This window comes from Haliotis rufescens, unplaced genomic scaffold (genome assembly GCF_023055435.1).
Source record: "Haliotis rufescens isolate VD_foot unplaced genomic scaffold, xgHalRufe1.0.p SCAF_8, whole genome shotgun sequence".
Taxonomy (NCBI): Eukaryota; Metazoa; Mollusca; class Gastropoda; order Lepetellida; family Haliotidae; genus Haliotis; species Haliotis rufescens.
This window is the reverse complement of record NW_025964372.1, coordinates 52,268,129-52,285,786: the sequence shown is the minus strand read 5'-3', so window position 1 is coordinate 52,285,786 and position 17,658 is coordinate 52,268,129. Positions and strand designations below refer to the sequence as shown.

At 39.5% G+C, this 17,658-nt stretch overlaps 1 protein-coding gene across 5 annotated transcripts in view; it reads right to left on the bottom strand.

Annotated features, from left to right (window-relative positions):
- The window catches only part of LOC124145574 (interaptin-like), a 126,452-nt gene extending 109,076 nt beyond the window's left edge, over positions 1-17,376 (bottom strand). For all 5 annotated transcript variants that reach the window (XM_048389252.1, XM_048389253.1, XM_048389257.1 and 2 more), the window contains exon 1: positions 17,214-17,376. In XM_048389252.1, the coding sequence (XP_048245209.1) occupies positions 17,214-17,266 (53 nt within the window). In that variant the 5' untranslated portion in view covers positions 17,267-17,376. The remainder of the gene's footprint in view (positions 1-17,213) is intronic.
- Between the last annotated feature and the right edge of the window lie 282 nt (positions 17,377-17,658).

Below are 17,658 nucleotides of genomic sequence, written 5' to 3'. Positions count from 1 at the left end.
CTGAAGTTGTAAACATGGTGACAGGTATAAGTTATGGTGTTGACGTCATTATTTGTTAAAATGTATAAGAATAAATCATTTTGGTCAATTTGGTTAAATCAGCGTTAGAAATTGGCACTAGTCCTGTAGTCCTTACCAAACTGTCCAATAGTGAAGGTATCCTAAGGACTAGTAGAAATTGGCCCATTTTAAGGGTTTTGCTATATGTTATCATTATAAGGACAAGTGGACAAAAACTGTTAGTTTCTAACCCTGGTTAAATGTTTTAAATCTTTCTCTAGCACTTTAGACAGAAGAGATCTTTGATGATTATGTTTTGTACAGTGTAATATATATAGTGTTTTTCATCTTCAATAATGGCACAATTAGTGCCATGCTGTTTGTTGCGGACAGTCACAGAAAATGTGAAATACATGTTGTACATTAATTATGACAACAAATTTGGCCACATTAAAAATACAGATATGTGACAAAGTCACGATCGGTATGAAGTTGGGTAGGTAGGTTAGACTCTTTAATATGTTTAATTCATCCACACCATTAACATTCTAATCATGTCAAATGACCATAAAAGAGTGAGTGAGTGAGTATGGTTTTCACCGCTTTTAGCAATATTCCAGCAATATCACGGCGAGGGACACCAGAAATGGGCTTCACACATTGTACCCATGTCGGGAATCGAACCCGGGCCTTCAGCGTGACGAGCGAACGTTTTAACCACTAGGCTACCCGACCGCCCCGTGATCATAAAAGAAGAAACAGACATGCGGATCAAGCTGATTTGAGGGACACATAATATTTTTGAAAGGTGGCAAAAACATTTTCTGTTGGGACTTTGTTTTGCAGAGTTGAGCATGGCCCGGAAACAAAGGCTTCTGGTTATTATTGATGAACTGTCAGACAAAGTGATGACATCATGACACAAAAGTGTTAAATGACATTATATAGATAATGTGTGGCCAGTTGTCAGTGTATAACACTGGACCCTGAGCTTGAGATAAGCTTTGTACTTGGGTAAAATACGAAATGTATAAACTGAAATATGCAGACAAATCAAATCCTAGCGTATCAAATATGTAACAAAAACTATACTTTTGAAATAAAATTAATGCATATATTACAAATTCTATAATATAAATTGTTTGCGTATTTTACATCTGTTGGATAAAATGATTGTGTATCAGCCCATCGTGAAATTCACTTACCCACAGTTACATTTGGAAAAGCTTGTGCAACAAACATACTGATAGAAGCCAATTGAAAAGCACATGATGCCAAGTTAATGCACTTCTTACAAATGTTTCAATCAATCGCTGATTGGTGATTAAAGAAATGAACAAAAATAACAAAAAATGGCTTCCCGGAGAGGGAGCTGCAAGGAGACAGAGTTGGGTATACGACCATGACTACTATTCCTATAGTTTTTAATGATTTACAGGTATTGTTAAGTACCCAAATGTCAAGAAACAAAAGTCTTAAATAATTTAAATACACCTTGAAACTTGTTGATACCCAATCAAAATCAACCTCCTGGGTAAAATACCAAAACAACCAAAGGCTTATCTATAGCTCTGGGCCCTACTGGCTAACTGACCTCAGTTGACCCTGACTTCAGCAGGCCTGGTGTGATGCTCCTGATATGATCAGTCAGATATGAAAATAAACTACCATGGTTCTCACACTGACACCAAGAAATGGAGGTGTACTTTTCTGGGTCTTGATAAATGAAGTACTCTTGTACATCATCATGCTGTCAATGAGAATGGAAGGTACAGATCACCATCAGGTCCGTACTGACCACACCTTCTATCAGATGGATTTGGTTTGGTTTGTTGTTTTATGCCACACTCAGCAATATTCCAGCTATATGACGGCGGTCTGTAAATAATCGAGTCTGGACCAGATAATCCAGTGATTAATATCAAGAGCATCGATCCACACAATTGGGATACAATGATATGCATCAACCAAGTCAGCAGGCTCTATCAGATGTAAGCTGAATATTATACAAATAATGACTCTTGAGAGGGACATATGGGGAAACAAGGACTCGATGATCTGACCCCAGAGGTGGTCTCACCAGACTGAGGCAGCAGGCTGAGGTCCAGTAAGATGCTCAAAGGGGTAAGGTCCTTGTTGAGCGGTAAGGTCCTTGTTGAGCGGTAAGGTCTGAGGGTTATTCAGTCTCATGGGTGGGACTGAGAGGAGCTACCAGCCAGACCAGCCATGGGTGGGACTGAGAGGAGCTACCAGCCATGGGTGGGACTGAGAGGAGCTACCAGCCATGGGTGGGACTGAGAGGAGCTACCACCCACGGATGGGACTGAAAGGAGTTACCAGCCATGGGTGGGACTGAGAGGAGCTACCAGCCACGGGTGGGACTGAGAGGAGCTACCAGCCACGGGTAGGACTGAGACGAGCTACCAGCCATGGGTGGGACTGAGAGGAGCTACCAGCCATGGGTGGGACTGAGAGGAGCTACCAGCCATGGGTGGGACTGAGAGGAGCTACCAGCCATTTGTGGGACTGAGAGGAGCTATCAGCCATGGGTGGGACTGAGACGAGCTACCAGCCACGGGTGGGACTGAGAGGAGCTACCAGCCATGGGTGGGACTGTGAGAAGCTACCAGCCACGGATGGGACTGAGAGGAGCTACCAGCCATGGGTGGGACTGAGAGGAGCTACCAGCCATGGGTGGGACTGAGAGGAGCTACCAGCCATGGGTGGGACTGAGACGAGCTACCACCCATGGATGGGACTGAGAGGAGCTACCACCCATGGATGGGACTGAGAGGAGCTACCAGCCACGGGTGGGACTGAGAGGAGCTACCAGCCACGGGTGGAACTGAGAGGAGCTACCAGCCATGGGTGGGACTGAGAGGAGCTATCAGCCATGGGTGAGATTGAGTGAAGGAGGTTCTGCTATGGGTGAGATTGAGACAAATTGACAACAAGTCAGTGTCCTATCACCATGAACCGATCTCCATCCTTCCTTAAGGCCGGCTGCATACCACCCACTTCCTTCAGCCCCTGAAAGGCAGTAATCTGCTGAACTGAATAATTGATGGACAAAGAGGAAACTGATCTACAGTTATGAAACTTGAGATTTCTGTCAGTACAAAACAATTAAATATTAAAGCAGGTGAAGATGTTGAGTACTCCTGTGTGTGTGTGTGTGTGTGTGTGTGTGCGTGTGTGTGAGTGAGTGAGTGAGTGAGTGAGTGAGGGTGTGTGTGTGTGTGTATGTGTGTGAGTGAGGGTGTGAGTGTGAGTGTGTGTGTGTGTGTGTGTGTGTGTGTGTGAGGGTGTGTGGGGGAAAGAGGGGATCTTCAAAGGGGATGGCGACGGATCAAACTTCATAAGGAATGACTATCAGTGAGTGAGTGTATCGGGTTACAACACTGCTATGAACTAAAACATGAGTTTTATGTATCACAATGTAAATGTGAAAGTCGAAGCATGGCCTACAATATGTCATGAATTTACTGCAAGAAACCCCACCTTTGAAATATGAATGCCCATCTCAATAATCAGCACCAAGTGATTGACTTAGAATACCACGACACAGCACATTGCAGCAAGCAGGCAAAGGAGCATCAACCATGGAATATGACAAGTGTTGAGAACTGACTTTATACTTTTTGTGTTTATGGAAGTAAAAACATAAAAACCAGTATGCACATTGGTTTCTACATTTGAAAATTTCTCTTTTACATATTTGACACTTGTTCAATCCGAATCTGGAACGACACTACCCAGATTTATGTTCATTATTCACTTTTGCTACGTTTATTTTGCTGTTGTGTGACTGACATTGAACCAGGAAGCTTTTACATGGCAGTGAACTCTCATGCAGGCCTCGAGTATTTCCTTCCTGTCAGTCTCGCACACATCTAAGACAGTTTCGCTCCCAGTACAATTCTCTACCACCACGAACACAGCCCCCTGTGAATCGAAAACCATCAACACAGTGCCGATAAACAACTTGTCATCTCCTGCCATAACAACATTGGTCCGATGGTGTGACGAAAGGAGATATTCAGAAGCAGATTCTGTCCATCCATTCTTCTACCCTCCTTCCCTGAATGGAAAACCAAAAAAGATTGAATATTTCTTATGAAACTCAAACTGCAATTTGAGTGTGTTTTGCTTATGGGGAAAACCCTTGGAATAATCAGTTTGTGCCAACGTCAATCCTCCATTTCTTGCATGTTTCTTTCAAGATATTGTACATTTAACATGTCAACAAGTCCACATATTAACACAAACATTAACAGCAAAAATGTTTTGCCTGGTAGACTTTAAGGTGCTTGGCACAGATTAGACACTTCCAATCGAGCATCGGTACCGGTAATTCATCAGATGACTGGCAGAAACAGCTGTAAAAAAAACCATACCCCTACCCAAAGTATGGCAAAGTGGGTGACAGTGAGCTCCCTTCATCGATCCACACAAATGGGATATGATGATATGCATCAACCAAGTCTGACCACCCGATAATGGTTACATGTTACAACTCCCGTTGTGCTGCATTATCTATGTTATAACTCCTGTTGTGCTGCATTATCCATGTTACAACTCCTGTTGTGCTGCATTATCTATCTTATAACTCCTGTTGTGCTGCATTACGTATGTTAAAAGCCTGTTGTGCTGCATTATCTATATTATAACTAAAGTTGTGCTGCATTACATATGTAAAAAACCCTGTTGTGCTGCATTATATATGTTATAACTCCTGTCGTGCTGCATTATCCATGTTATAAGCCTGTTGTGCTGCATTATCCATGTTATAACTCCTGTCGTGCTGCATTATCCATGTTATAAGCCTGTTGTGCTGCATTATCCATGTTATAAGCCTGTTGTGCTGCATTATCCATGTTATAACTCCTGTCGTGCTGCATTATCCATGTTATAACTCCTGTTGTGCTGCATTCTACACACGCTACATGTTATAAATGAAACCCTTCTCTGAAAAAGACACCTGATCCATCATGTCTACCAGGCCTCACTACGTCTTGGTTGACTTCCCTTGTACCATAGAGTACAAGATGTCGTTAAATGAAGCAATATCACACGTCCCAATAAACAAAATTCAAAATGTACAACAAACCTGCCTTTGGATTCATTCATCGAGTTCATGCAACTGAAATAAAATCATTACCTGGCGATAGTCAGTACAAAGTGTTGAGATAGTCAGGACAAAGTGTTGAAGTTGTAGACACTAGGCAGCTACTAACTACTGTTGGATAAATATAACGTGTGTCTACATTATGTACATGGTCTAAAGACCAATAATTCTCAACACTAACTTGTGAACAAAAGAGCTTTCAGCCCAAATTTCAGACACTGCTATATGTATTTATAAGATTATGTGTAAAATAGTTTTAACTAAAAAACATCTGTATCAAGCCAGCAACCGAAGACCTTTAAAAATGATGGAATGTCATTCTGCATTTACCAGATGAAACATGACAAATCTGATACCACAACGTAAATACAGCCAGCTACTGAACTAGACCAGGAAGGATATGCCTGGCTGTGCAGCACATCTCGATAACAACAACACACCTCCTCCAACACGCCCCCACTTTCTTAGCCTTGCTCCAAGGCTGTACTGAGAGAAGGTGCATGGATGTGTAGTAATTCTATCATCCCAATCATGCTTATAGGCAAGTCTAGATATGTGGACAGTACTAAGAGTAAGACTCCAGTCTCTTATATGGACAACTTGTTCTTATTATTTACATAATCTAGAAATTATGATCATGATGATTTAAACTAATATTATTTGCCTCGGAGACTTGTGCAAGTCTACCACTTTCTGTGTAGATATATATGCTGGTACTGTAGACTCACATCATGTGTATGTCATTACTTATGTCAGTTTAAACATATCAACACGGTACAAACTGGGACTTCAGACACTTGTCGGAAGCCCCAGTCTAGTAAAATTCTGTTTGGTCTTGTTAGCTCTGCTAATTATACTAGTCCATACCTTTTCAATGAGTTTTTGCGACGGGGAAAAAACCATTGTAACAGAGCGAATCTTGAGTTTATTATAAATGTACATAAATTTTGGTCATGTGTTACCGCTAGCTATAACCGAGTTAGCGCTATATTGAAGGGCTAAATAGCATGGGAACACTGTAACACAAATGTATGATGTAAAAAGCCATCTTCAGTCTATTCATTATTCAAACAACTACATGATTCCAACTGCATGTGTTGAATCGTTTTGTCATAGTCTGTGTATTGTCCACACATGACAACAACACATAGCAGCATTACTACTAGGAAAACATTATCTTCAGAGTACATTCTAATAAACCACAGGTTTTTGTTTCCCTATAAGTTTATTTACAGGTAACCTAGCAACAGATTCCTGCACTGTGTAAGCATGAAGGCACAGTTTTTGCATGAGGAGGAGTGTGGAATGCCAAGCATGTGCCCCATTATGTTGTAACAGCTGAGAAGAACCCCCATGCACCTGGGAAACGGATCAGATCCAGGCTGTGGGGAACATGTTGGAATGACACCTGTACCGAGTGTAGGGCAGGCTAAAAAGATCGATGATCAGAAATATGGTCAATGGGAAGAGAAATATTAACTATTATCGACATGAGTGAGTGAGTTGGGTTAAACGCCGCTTATAACAATATTCCAGTTATATCATGGCATGTCAGCTTCATGTGGGACGGAAGCCCGTAGTGATGCAGGTTTCAGACGTTTACCACTTCGGTGAAACCCCCGAGCACAGGTATGGTACTGACAAACCTAGAAACATAATCAGGGCGAATTGGGATTCGCACCCACAATCATAGGTTTCTGGCGTGTCCAAGGGACGCAACTGCACAGCGAATCACGACACCTTAGACAACTGGACCATCCGTGCCCCCTTATCGACATGAAATAGTTGTCATTGATAATAACTTACAATAACTATTGTGATGGAATAAAGTTTAGATTTACCATGTTTACCGAAACAGATGTGTTATGGTCAATAATGTCAACTATTTTTGTTATATCTCAAACGTCCATAAAGTAATCCATGCATAAATGTGTCACTGTTCACCAGTGGCGTGAAATATGTTGATTTCTTTGGGGACTTTCTTCCTTATTTGCTTAAAGTTACTTCTCCGATATTTATCGATAATTGATTGATATTTGATTGATTGATCAAATATATCGATAGTCAGCCCTAACAGAGTGTCATTGTTGCAACAGACATTCCAGTAAACAGACAATATGTTGGGAATCATAAAAAAACAGGCCTGTGAAGATCCGGGTTAGAATAGGTCTTCAGCAACCCATGCTTGCAGTAAAAGGCGACTATGTTTGTCGTAAGAGGCAACTAACGGGATCTGGGTGGTCAGGCTTGCTGACTTGGTTGATGCATGTCATTGTATCCCAATTGCGTTGGTCGATGTTCATGATGTCAATCACTGGATTGTCTGATCCAGACTTGATTATTTATAGCTGGAATATTGCTGAGTGCAGCATTAAACAACATACAAACATTAAGAAACATACGCGATGTAAACAGAATGCATCACAACTACTGTATTTTACGTGTTGTCGGCACACTCTTCCACTCGCATTGTTGTGTGGGACACAAACTGTATAACCCAGTCATCAGCATTCAAACATATATAGAATACATCAGTCCAACGAATGATCAGAATGAGTGCGTTTAAGATTCATAAGGATCAATATATAGAATCCAGGAACATGTGAAACGGGGTGCCTGAGACGACGCCTGTGCCCACTCCTTTCCCACAGCAACAACAGTGTCTTGTCTTTATCATGTTCATAGTTCAATAGTCAACCATCAGTATACATGTATGCTCCACATTACTTTAACACTGACTGATAACCCCATAATCGTTAACTTTAAGATTCTGACAAGGATTTTTAGGGTAGGTCGACAAATATGGTGAATAACGAACATGCCGAAGAGAAATAAAATGTTTATATTGTGACTGTTAACATGATGGTTAACCTTCTGGAGCCACAGGCAGGTAAGCATGAAAGTTGAAGGCACTGATTCATTGACAGCAGCTGTAATAATCATGATAATGTAACACCATGAACATTCACTTGGTGAATGGAATCTAGTGCATCATCATGATCATAGATGGACCTACTATGTTAATACATTGCAGGAAATATGCATGGACCATAATCATGATAATCATTGCAAACATTGTCACAGCTAATTCTTATGCATTCAGGACTTCAATCAAAAATGCTCAAAATGTTTAGCAGATATTTATTTTGACATTCAAGAAACTGAGAATAAGCAATGATAAGTGTGATAAGCATTAACATGTACAGTGGAGTATCACTGTGTACGAACCAGTCCCTCCCCAACGCATGTAAGTCGACACTGTATTTGCGGGAGGTGGTGGCACCATGCCAACATCTCACAAAACATCCTCCACGTCAATACATACTACATGCTGACTAGCTTACAACTACTTCCATAAAATGTAAACAACACTGGAATAGTGTAATTACCTGATTTGTTCAAGCAGAACTAACTTCAAATGAGAGACAATGTCTTCACACTTGACTGTTGATATGCTTGAGGGGAATAAGTATTTGACTGAATTTTTGAGAGCTCAAATTTACTTTGGATCAGGATTATTTGAAACTGAATACATCCTGATGAAACAAGCTAAGGAATAAACCAAGACCACACAGCGGAAATTATACATAACCATGATAACTTCAAATATTGAACTGTCATGATCAAGCATGAAGATGATACTACTGTAACCTTAGGTTCCGGGTACTTTACCCTTCTACCTATGGTCACTTGTCCTTATCAACTACTCCTTGGTTCTAGGGATGATGTAGCTATCTCAAAATCACAAGTCCGATGGTTTGCTCCAGTCCTTTTTATTTATGATAGAGTTAATCATAAATACACACACATGGTCCTCAGATATATTCTTGTTGTTGCCTGATATAAATACAACACATACCTAGATGATGGTTGAAGAGCCTGATGGTTTTTCTGATGAACGTTAACTCTACTTCTTTTCTGACTCGGGATCCCAAAACCACAGTGAACCGTTCTGTTCAGCTGTATGCTCCCGACTCCCCGCACCACTCTCGGACAACTCACAAAATACTATCGATGATAATTTTAGCTCCTCCCTCCAAAATCACATTTGACATCATGAGAAATGAGTCATAATGGTCATTCCCCAATTTCCATAGTAATTAGTTTTATCATCAAGCCCTTTGGTCTAACCAATTTGATTACCTCTCTAGGGTCATTGGTCAACTCGGACATACTCATATAATCAAATACCCTCAAGTACTCTGCCAGACTGGAAGGCACCGAAAAGATACTTAATCATGTTATTTTGACATTCTAATCAAGCAGTAATACTCATAAATATTTGATCACCATAAGACTAACAATTTTGTTCCATCTATCTGTCTCCCGTCTGACATTTTTATTGCAAGACCAATTCTACTAATTCATTGTACTAATGAAAGGTAAACTCTATCACTTAAGAGAAGCAAAACCAATCATCACTTGCCCCAGGAGTGTTGCCGTGACCCTGTATGGTCACTTCTCTCATATGCATCCATATTTTACCCAAAAGCTTAATTTAGTAAACCATATTTTAAGTAAATATTAAAAACCCCTTTTTCCAAAATACCCTGGTTATACATGCCCTTCCCGTTGTAGAGCATGTCCCATGCGATTGACCAATGATAATAGCATATGAAATGTAAATACAATAGTACAATATCAATATGTAACAGCTTCTGTGTGTATGCATCTGAGGACCAGAAAAATCAATACAATGAAATTTTACAAGGTAATGTCTCAGATAGGATCTGTCTTGGGTTGTACCTATCTGAGAATAATAACATGCCAAGACTTATAAAGGCATAATCAAATTATGTTTCTTTGTAAAGTTTTTGCTTTTTCTATATAAAGACATATGAGCATTTTCCTTCAGGCAAAAAAATCACAATAGTATCACAACACCAATAACCAACTGATGATCAGTTTCAGAGTTCTGTGTATCCAATATATAATCTTTCTATTCTGTATCATCAACATGTTCCATGTCCGTATGTTCTAGAACATATTCAACTTACTCTTACTCTTATGGTCTTGATCCAATGGAAAAAGTTCTCCATATCAAATGATCAAAAATGTCCTGGAAGTTTATTTAAGAAATGATTCTCTCCATCATCTTATAGAATGAGGTTGCTCATTCCTACATGTATGACAGTGAAATCTTTGACAGTCCAATCTCTGATGTCCAAAAAGGGTTAATTGTCCAAACATTCAGTCATTTCTAGATCAAATAGGAAATTACTTTAAATTCATGCATTACACTCCATGAAGTCCTCTTTAACTGAAGATTACAACAGTTTGTTCTTATAATATCTCAAGTAAATGTTGAAATTTAGCTTCAGCATCTATACACAGTAAACAAACAACATCTCACCTGACTCAACAATCACAATAGTTTTGTTTTTTTCAACATCAAAACAACATCAACTTATCGTAAGGTCAATGGACATGCACCTACATAGAATATTGTCAAATGTCTCATTGGGCAGTGATCGCACATGCAATCTATCAACTCCTGAGGTGCAATACAATGCACCATATACAACATCCTGGTAACATATAACAGATATATTTTCTCTCGTGAAATTCAACATATGTTTTTCTCATATGGTAGGTGTACCCATTCATATATATTATAAATAAATGCATATAGGTCAGCACAAAAACATAAAACATGTAGTAAGGTAACATCTTGAATACAGTATAACATCAACATTTATACAAGAGGACACTAGTATGTCTGAGATCACTTAAATTTCCAAAACTGTGACATTTCAATGCTCTCCTTATTTTGATAGTCTGCCTTAAATGTCGGAAAGGTATCAACTCAGGTGATAGTACATTTTGTAATAACTTATATATTCCTGTGCTCAACTGATTAATCTTCCTTTCAACCATAGTAGCAAAATGTAACTCCTTTGCAACCAGTTGTATCCAATGTGCATACATGGCCTGAAACCATCGTATCTTAGCATCCTCTACCTTTATCAGTTCAGTCAATTCATTATGCAATTATACCTTGCTTCAAACCATCCATTCTGTCATTGGCCTTAGACATGTACGAACCCATGTAATCCTGTGACACATTAAAAGCTGCTTCTTCCGCTCTCATTCTGTTTGATAAGATATTGATATGTTGACGTATTATGTTCACATCACTGTCACGGCGGTACCAAATAAATTATGTGAGAATTCACCAGTAAAAAGTAGTAAAGCTCTCTTAGAGCTAGTCTGTGAACTAACAATTTGACCTTGAAGAATAATATTTCTGATCAAAGTAACCCCTTCTAACATGTCTTTGAAAGTGTCGTCATGTATGCGATAAATATAATTCAATACAGCCCTCATGTTCTCATCACAGGACGTGCGATTCCTTAGAAGACTAGCATTCTGACAAATCTCTCGAGGCAGAGTCGGATAGTTAGAGATCTTGGGCAATTCAATAGCAAACGTATGATACCACGTCTGTTCGTATGTTAAGTCGTCCCATATATCTGAAGGTATTACCCCAGAGATAGATATCCGGAATACATGTCGTCAAAGGTACTGAGTTCCACATCATGAGTAGTGTCATCATAGCTTTAAGTGCGAAGCCTAAGGGTCCTTTAGAACGCAAACATCCAAGTTGTCTCTCAGATTTTAAATCTGATCTCAGTTCCTACTCTGTTATCCCTATGAAGCCATATCTTCCCTAAGTGAAAACAATAAACAACAATCCCAATTGATCGTCACCAATGTACCATACAACATATTACTCTCTCATAAATAATGTCTACCAACATTAAGTTAACCGCAGAACACAGCGCTTATGTTCATACAGTTCCAGTTCATGTGTCAATAATATGCTGTACTTGTGGGTCAGTTGAATATTTTTAAGTTAAAAGGCCTTGTTTTTAAACAACTTCTGATTTCTTACATCTTCAATCCCAGTAATATATAACTGTATGTCCCTTTTCACTCCTATCGTTGTGTCTTTATCTGTGTCAGCATCATAACTCATGAAAAAAACAACCTCTTTAATATTCCGTCTGTACTCTCTTCAAACATTTCCTCTCCTCAACAGGAGGTATACAACAGCCTTCTGACTAGGCAAAACCCTTCTGTACAAATATGATTGGCCAATCATCTACATCCCACGACCGATTTATAGGTCTTCACCCAGGCTACGAGACAAATCGACCCTCTGTCCTTCGTCCCGAGTGAATTCATCGTTAGTCTTTCGACTGTCCTCAACATACTCAGCAACTTGAGGTAGAAACATATCTACCTCACCACTAGAGACTGTCAGGCATCTCTAGACTTGATCTTTCAAGCTTTGAAACAGCATAGGCATTTCCTCATCTATGTGTTTATATTCAAATAACGTAGGCATGTCTCCTCTACGTCCCTGTCGACATTATTACTACGTGGGCATGTCTCCTCCACGGCTTGACAGCGTAGGCATGTGACCTCTACGACTTACTATCTTTTCATATCTACGTAGGCATGTTACCTCTACGACGTTGTTCATCATCTCATATCTGCGTAGGCATGTTACCTCTACGACTTTTCATTATCATCCTTGATTTCCTATCTGGGTACCCATTTACACATGACACTATAACTTGGGACTAAAACCAACTTGTTATCATAACCTTGGATCTACATATCCTCCGTATATCATATACCTATATGATTGTCACACTTCCTTACGTGCAGTTCTATTGTTTACTTTTTGTTGTTTTCTTTCTTCACTTTCCCTGTCATTGTTCTTCTGACATGGAAAACCTCCACAATTTCTGAATTGAGAAACTCACTTAGGACCCCTTTCGCTTTTCGAGACACCCGGACTTGGTATCTCATTCCTCTACGACTTATCAACTCCCATTTCATATTTGGATATCCATATTCCCGTCAATCAATGAGTCTTGTCAATATCAACATGGTTGAATGCTTTGTCACCTGTGGTGATAGGCATGGTATGTGTGTTGTCACTGTCTTCTAACTCTCCACACACATTGGCAATATCGACTTCTTCAATGACACCTATTGCTAACTTAATCTCTGAACTAGCAGGGTTCATCAACCTAAACAATGGTACTTGATTGACAGATGAAGTGAGATATCTAGCACCTCACACATGTAACCATTCTGCAATAGACTCAATCGGCTCAACAACGCCTAACTTAATGTACACCGGCAACAAAGTTTCATGTGTGGTGGTGGTACCACATCACATATACATGTAACAAGGTTGGTATTAATCTGAATAGGCAATGAAATTTGTCTCTGTAAGTCCATCCTACAAAGTCAACCAATTATGGCTAACATCAATGCTAGCCTCTGGCTTCTCAAGAAATCTAAGCCTAACAACACATCAATTGATAAGGCTAAAAGACCTGAAAGTCCTGTACAACACATAGCTGACCAACTGTAAGAGGAATTGTAGATACACCTAACACATCTAATGGTTTCCCATCTGCACCAACCAATGACCTTACACCTCATTTTGTTATAGGAAATCTACTCTCACCTCCAATAGATGAGAATACATTTGAATTCATACAGCTCAAAGTTTCACCTGAGTCCCATAGGGCACTGTAAGTCTTTCCAGATATCTTTACCCTAATACTGCTGTGAGATAAGCCCACACTACAAGTCAAAACAACAACCTCGCTCAAATCACTTATCATTTCTATGATCTGGTTCTGTATTATTTCTCATTGTAAAAGAGTGGCCTATGATGTTACCAACATTATCAAAATCAATATTTGCTATATTGGCGGCAGGCTCAAATCCACATGTAGCACTGCCCCTGTTAACCCTTGCATATGTTTGGCTTAATTAGAAAAGTAGAATCTGCTTAGGTGCCCTATCCTACAGCATTGAAAACATTGCATAGATCTCACAAGACTCTCAGACATACTAAAATGTGTCCCTACCTCATTGTCCACAAATGTTCCATAATTGTGGTTGTGACACTCTATGCTCCTCATTGCTCATATTCCTTGGAGCAGGGCTCCAGTTTTGTCCACAGGGCACATCATTGTCACTCATGTCCCTGATATCAACATGTGTTGATGCACAACCACTTCTGTTATGTTGATGGAATGTTTGTGTCCCGTTCTTCACTGTTTGTTGGTCATCAGTACACTCAGTCCCAGTTTTAATGTACTGTTTTCTATACATAGAGTCATCCTGATGCTCATATAAAAGGTTCCCTCCTGTTCGAGTATTTTCTGCACTGGTCAATAAGGATACTTGTCCAACGAGCTCCTCTATAGCAGACACAAGTCTGTCATTCTCTGATGTGGCCAGTCCAAATGCAGCATCTGCTATTCTTGCACTTTCCAGGACTTGATCCTTGGTCTCATGCAATCTTGTCAAAATGAACTGTTTAATGTGAGGTTGAGAATTCCTAATGACGGCATCCATGAGAAAGTTGTCGTCCAGTCTATCAAGACGTTTTGCCTCATATTGCAATTCTTGAAGAAAGTCCTCAAAATCCTCAGACTGTTTCTGTTTCCTGTTATAAAGCTTGTCTAGTCTTTCATATCTTTTTGCTGAACTTAGTTTGTACCTGCAAAGGAAAGCTGTCTTCACCTCATTCCAGGACTTTTCACTAAAGTCTTGAGCTTCATACCACTTTAAAGCATTTTTGTCTAACCATAAACTCAAGCTGTCTTTGTCCATTCTTCTGAATAATTATGTAAAGAATTAAATTTCTCATATCTGCTTAACCATGAACTTGCAATTTCTGGATCACTTCCATTGAATTTCTCAAGAGAAAACTGACTTAGGGAAAAAGCCCTTGCTAAAGCAGCAAAACTCTTGTCTAATTTGTCCTTATTTCCAAGTCCTCTTGAAAATAAACTGTCATTTGTCTCTGTAATATCAGAGGCAGAACAATTTTCATTGTCATGAAACATTTTGAATCACTTTGGTTCTTCTCTGACAATATGTCCAAATTCAACATCATAATTTCAAGACTTCTCGTGCTCATTGTTGGTGATGAGATAATAACAGTCCTATAATACTGCAGAAAGTTCCTATGCACACCAGTGTGCAGCAAGGGTCCTCCATCAGTGTGACTGTCCCACACTAGAAAATCAATATCACTGTTATGGTAGTAGCCGTACTACCAAAGAAATCAATAACACATGGGAAACTGACCACCCCACGGCTTTCAAACAGTGAACCATAGTCCCACTGGTGAGTATAGTTCACAAATACAAGGGTAAAACACCTCCCTCACAATAAATTCACGCTTTACAGGACATCACCTACCGTGAATGGCAAAAAGCATCGGCTCGTGTCAGGCTAACAACCATCAAGTGTCCAGCAACTCAGCTGCAGATGCAAACCGTTCAAACTTGTGATGAGCATGGTACGGTGATCTTAGAGCATTTCCGCCATATGTAACCTTAGGTTCCGGGTACTTTACCCTTCTACCTATGGTCACTTGTCCTTATCAACTACTCCTTGGTTCTAGGGATGATGTAGCTATCTCAAAATCACAAGTCCGATGGTTTGCTCCAGTCCTTTTTATTTATGATAGAGTTAATCATAAATACACACACATGGTCCTCAGATATATTCTTGTTGTTGCCTGATATAAATACAACACATACCTAGATGATGGTTGAAGAGCCTGATGGTTTTTCTGATGAACGTTAACTCTACTTCTTTTCTGACTCGGGATCCCAAAACCACAGTGAACCGTTCTGTTCAGCTGTATGCTCCCGACTCCCCGCACCACTCTCGGACAACTCACAAAATACTATCGATGATAATTTTAGCTCCTCCCTCCAAAATCACATTTGACATCATGAGAAATGAGTCATAATGGTCATTCCCCAATTTCCATAGTAATTAGTTTTATCATCAAGCCCTTTGGTCTAACCAATTTGATTACCTCTCTAGGGTCATTGGTCAACTCGGACATACTCATATAATCAAATACCCTCAAGTACTCTGCCAGACTGGAAGGCACCGAAAAGATACTTAATCATGTTATTTTGACATTCTAATCAAGCAGTAATACTCATAAATATTTGATCACCATAAGACTAACAATTTTGTTCCATCTATCTGTCTCCCGTCTGACATTTTTATTGCAAGACCAATTCTACTAATTCATTGTACTAATGAAAGGTAAACTCTATCACTTAAGAGAAGCAAAACCAATCATCACTTGCCCCAGGAGTGTTGCCGTGACCCTGTATGGTCACTTCTCTCATATGCATCCATATTTTACCCAAAAGCTTAATTTAGTAAACCATATTTTAAGTAAATATTAAAAACCCCTTTTTCCAAAATACCCTGGTTATACTACACTTGAACATTTTAAATGGTAACAACATTGCAAGTAAACAGCATTAGAAACTAGGGGGATCCTAGGCCCCTTCTGACTTCTTGAAGTGTTACAATCCATGGACCCATAAACATGTTAAATTTGTTATTTTTAATATAAGTGTTATGACAAGGACAGTATGTGTCAGTATTGAGTAGTATGATCAAAATTACATTCAACATCTGCTATTAGATATGGCATACCCTCATCATACTGACATCGCTGACACATTTAACCATATGTCAGAAAAATAAACATTATAAATACTGATAAATCTTGGGACAGATATATAACCATAGCTAATTTACAGATTCTCAGTAGGTTGAATTAATATTCTAATCTGAACCATCAGTAAATGAATGGCACATGGCCCCTGTCTCACAACTTTTAAGATTACTTTGAATCGGTCGATTTCGAATCTACACGTTGACTGTCGATGTATATGAATCTTGAAAACAAGTTCACGAACTTTTAACCGTCTCATGTCCTGGGGCATAAAGACTTATCCCAATACACATCCCTACAAGCTCCCAAACAAAAACAACACATAATAAACACCTGTTTAATCCTACGCATGTACATCCCATTTGAATATATACAGCCACACCCGTCACTGAAAGTTCGTAGTTCGCGCGCTCACCTGTACTATTGACATAACACAATTGACAGGTAAAAGTCCGCGTATTTTGAAAGCCCAATCTGTCAACCAAAACAAAAACGATACGTCTACGCACATTCAAATATGAGAAAGGTGTCCATATGACATCAACCTACCTGCCATCAAGGTCGATTGGCAAAGTGGGATCAAATCCTACAATAGAGTCCATGACTCGTGTTTGGTAATCCTTAATCAAGTCATGTACGTTAAACTATTCAAATACTGTCGCACTGTTCATTTCACGACACGGTTCACAAGTTCTTCCATCTTGGATTTAAAGGTAGGTGGCGCATGCGCGGACTTGCTTCAGAGGCGGAAATGGATGTTGAGGCCCTGTTTGGGTGATGAAGATGGAGCTGATTATGATACGAGAGCGTTTTCATTTACATGATTTTATTTTGAAAACAAATATATCCCCAGATAGTGTAAAAGGTCATTACATGTAACAGAAGCGATAGTCTGAAAATCACCCTTTCTGTACCATTTCACAAGAAATAATCATAACGTCAGCCAATATTTATTTAGAGACGATACGGGCGACATGATCATTTGTGATTTGAC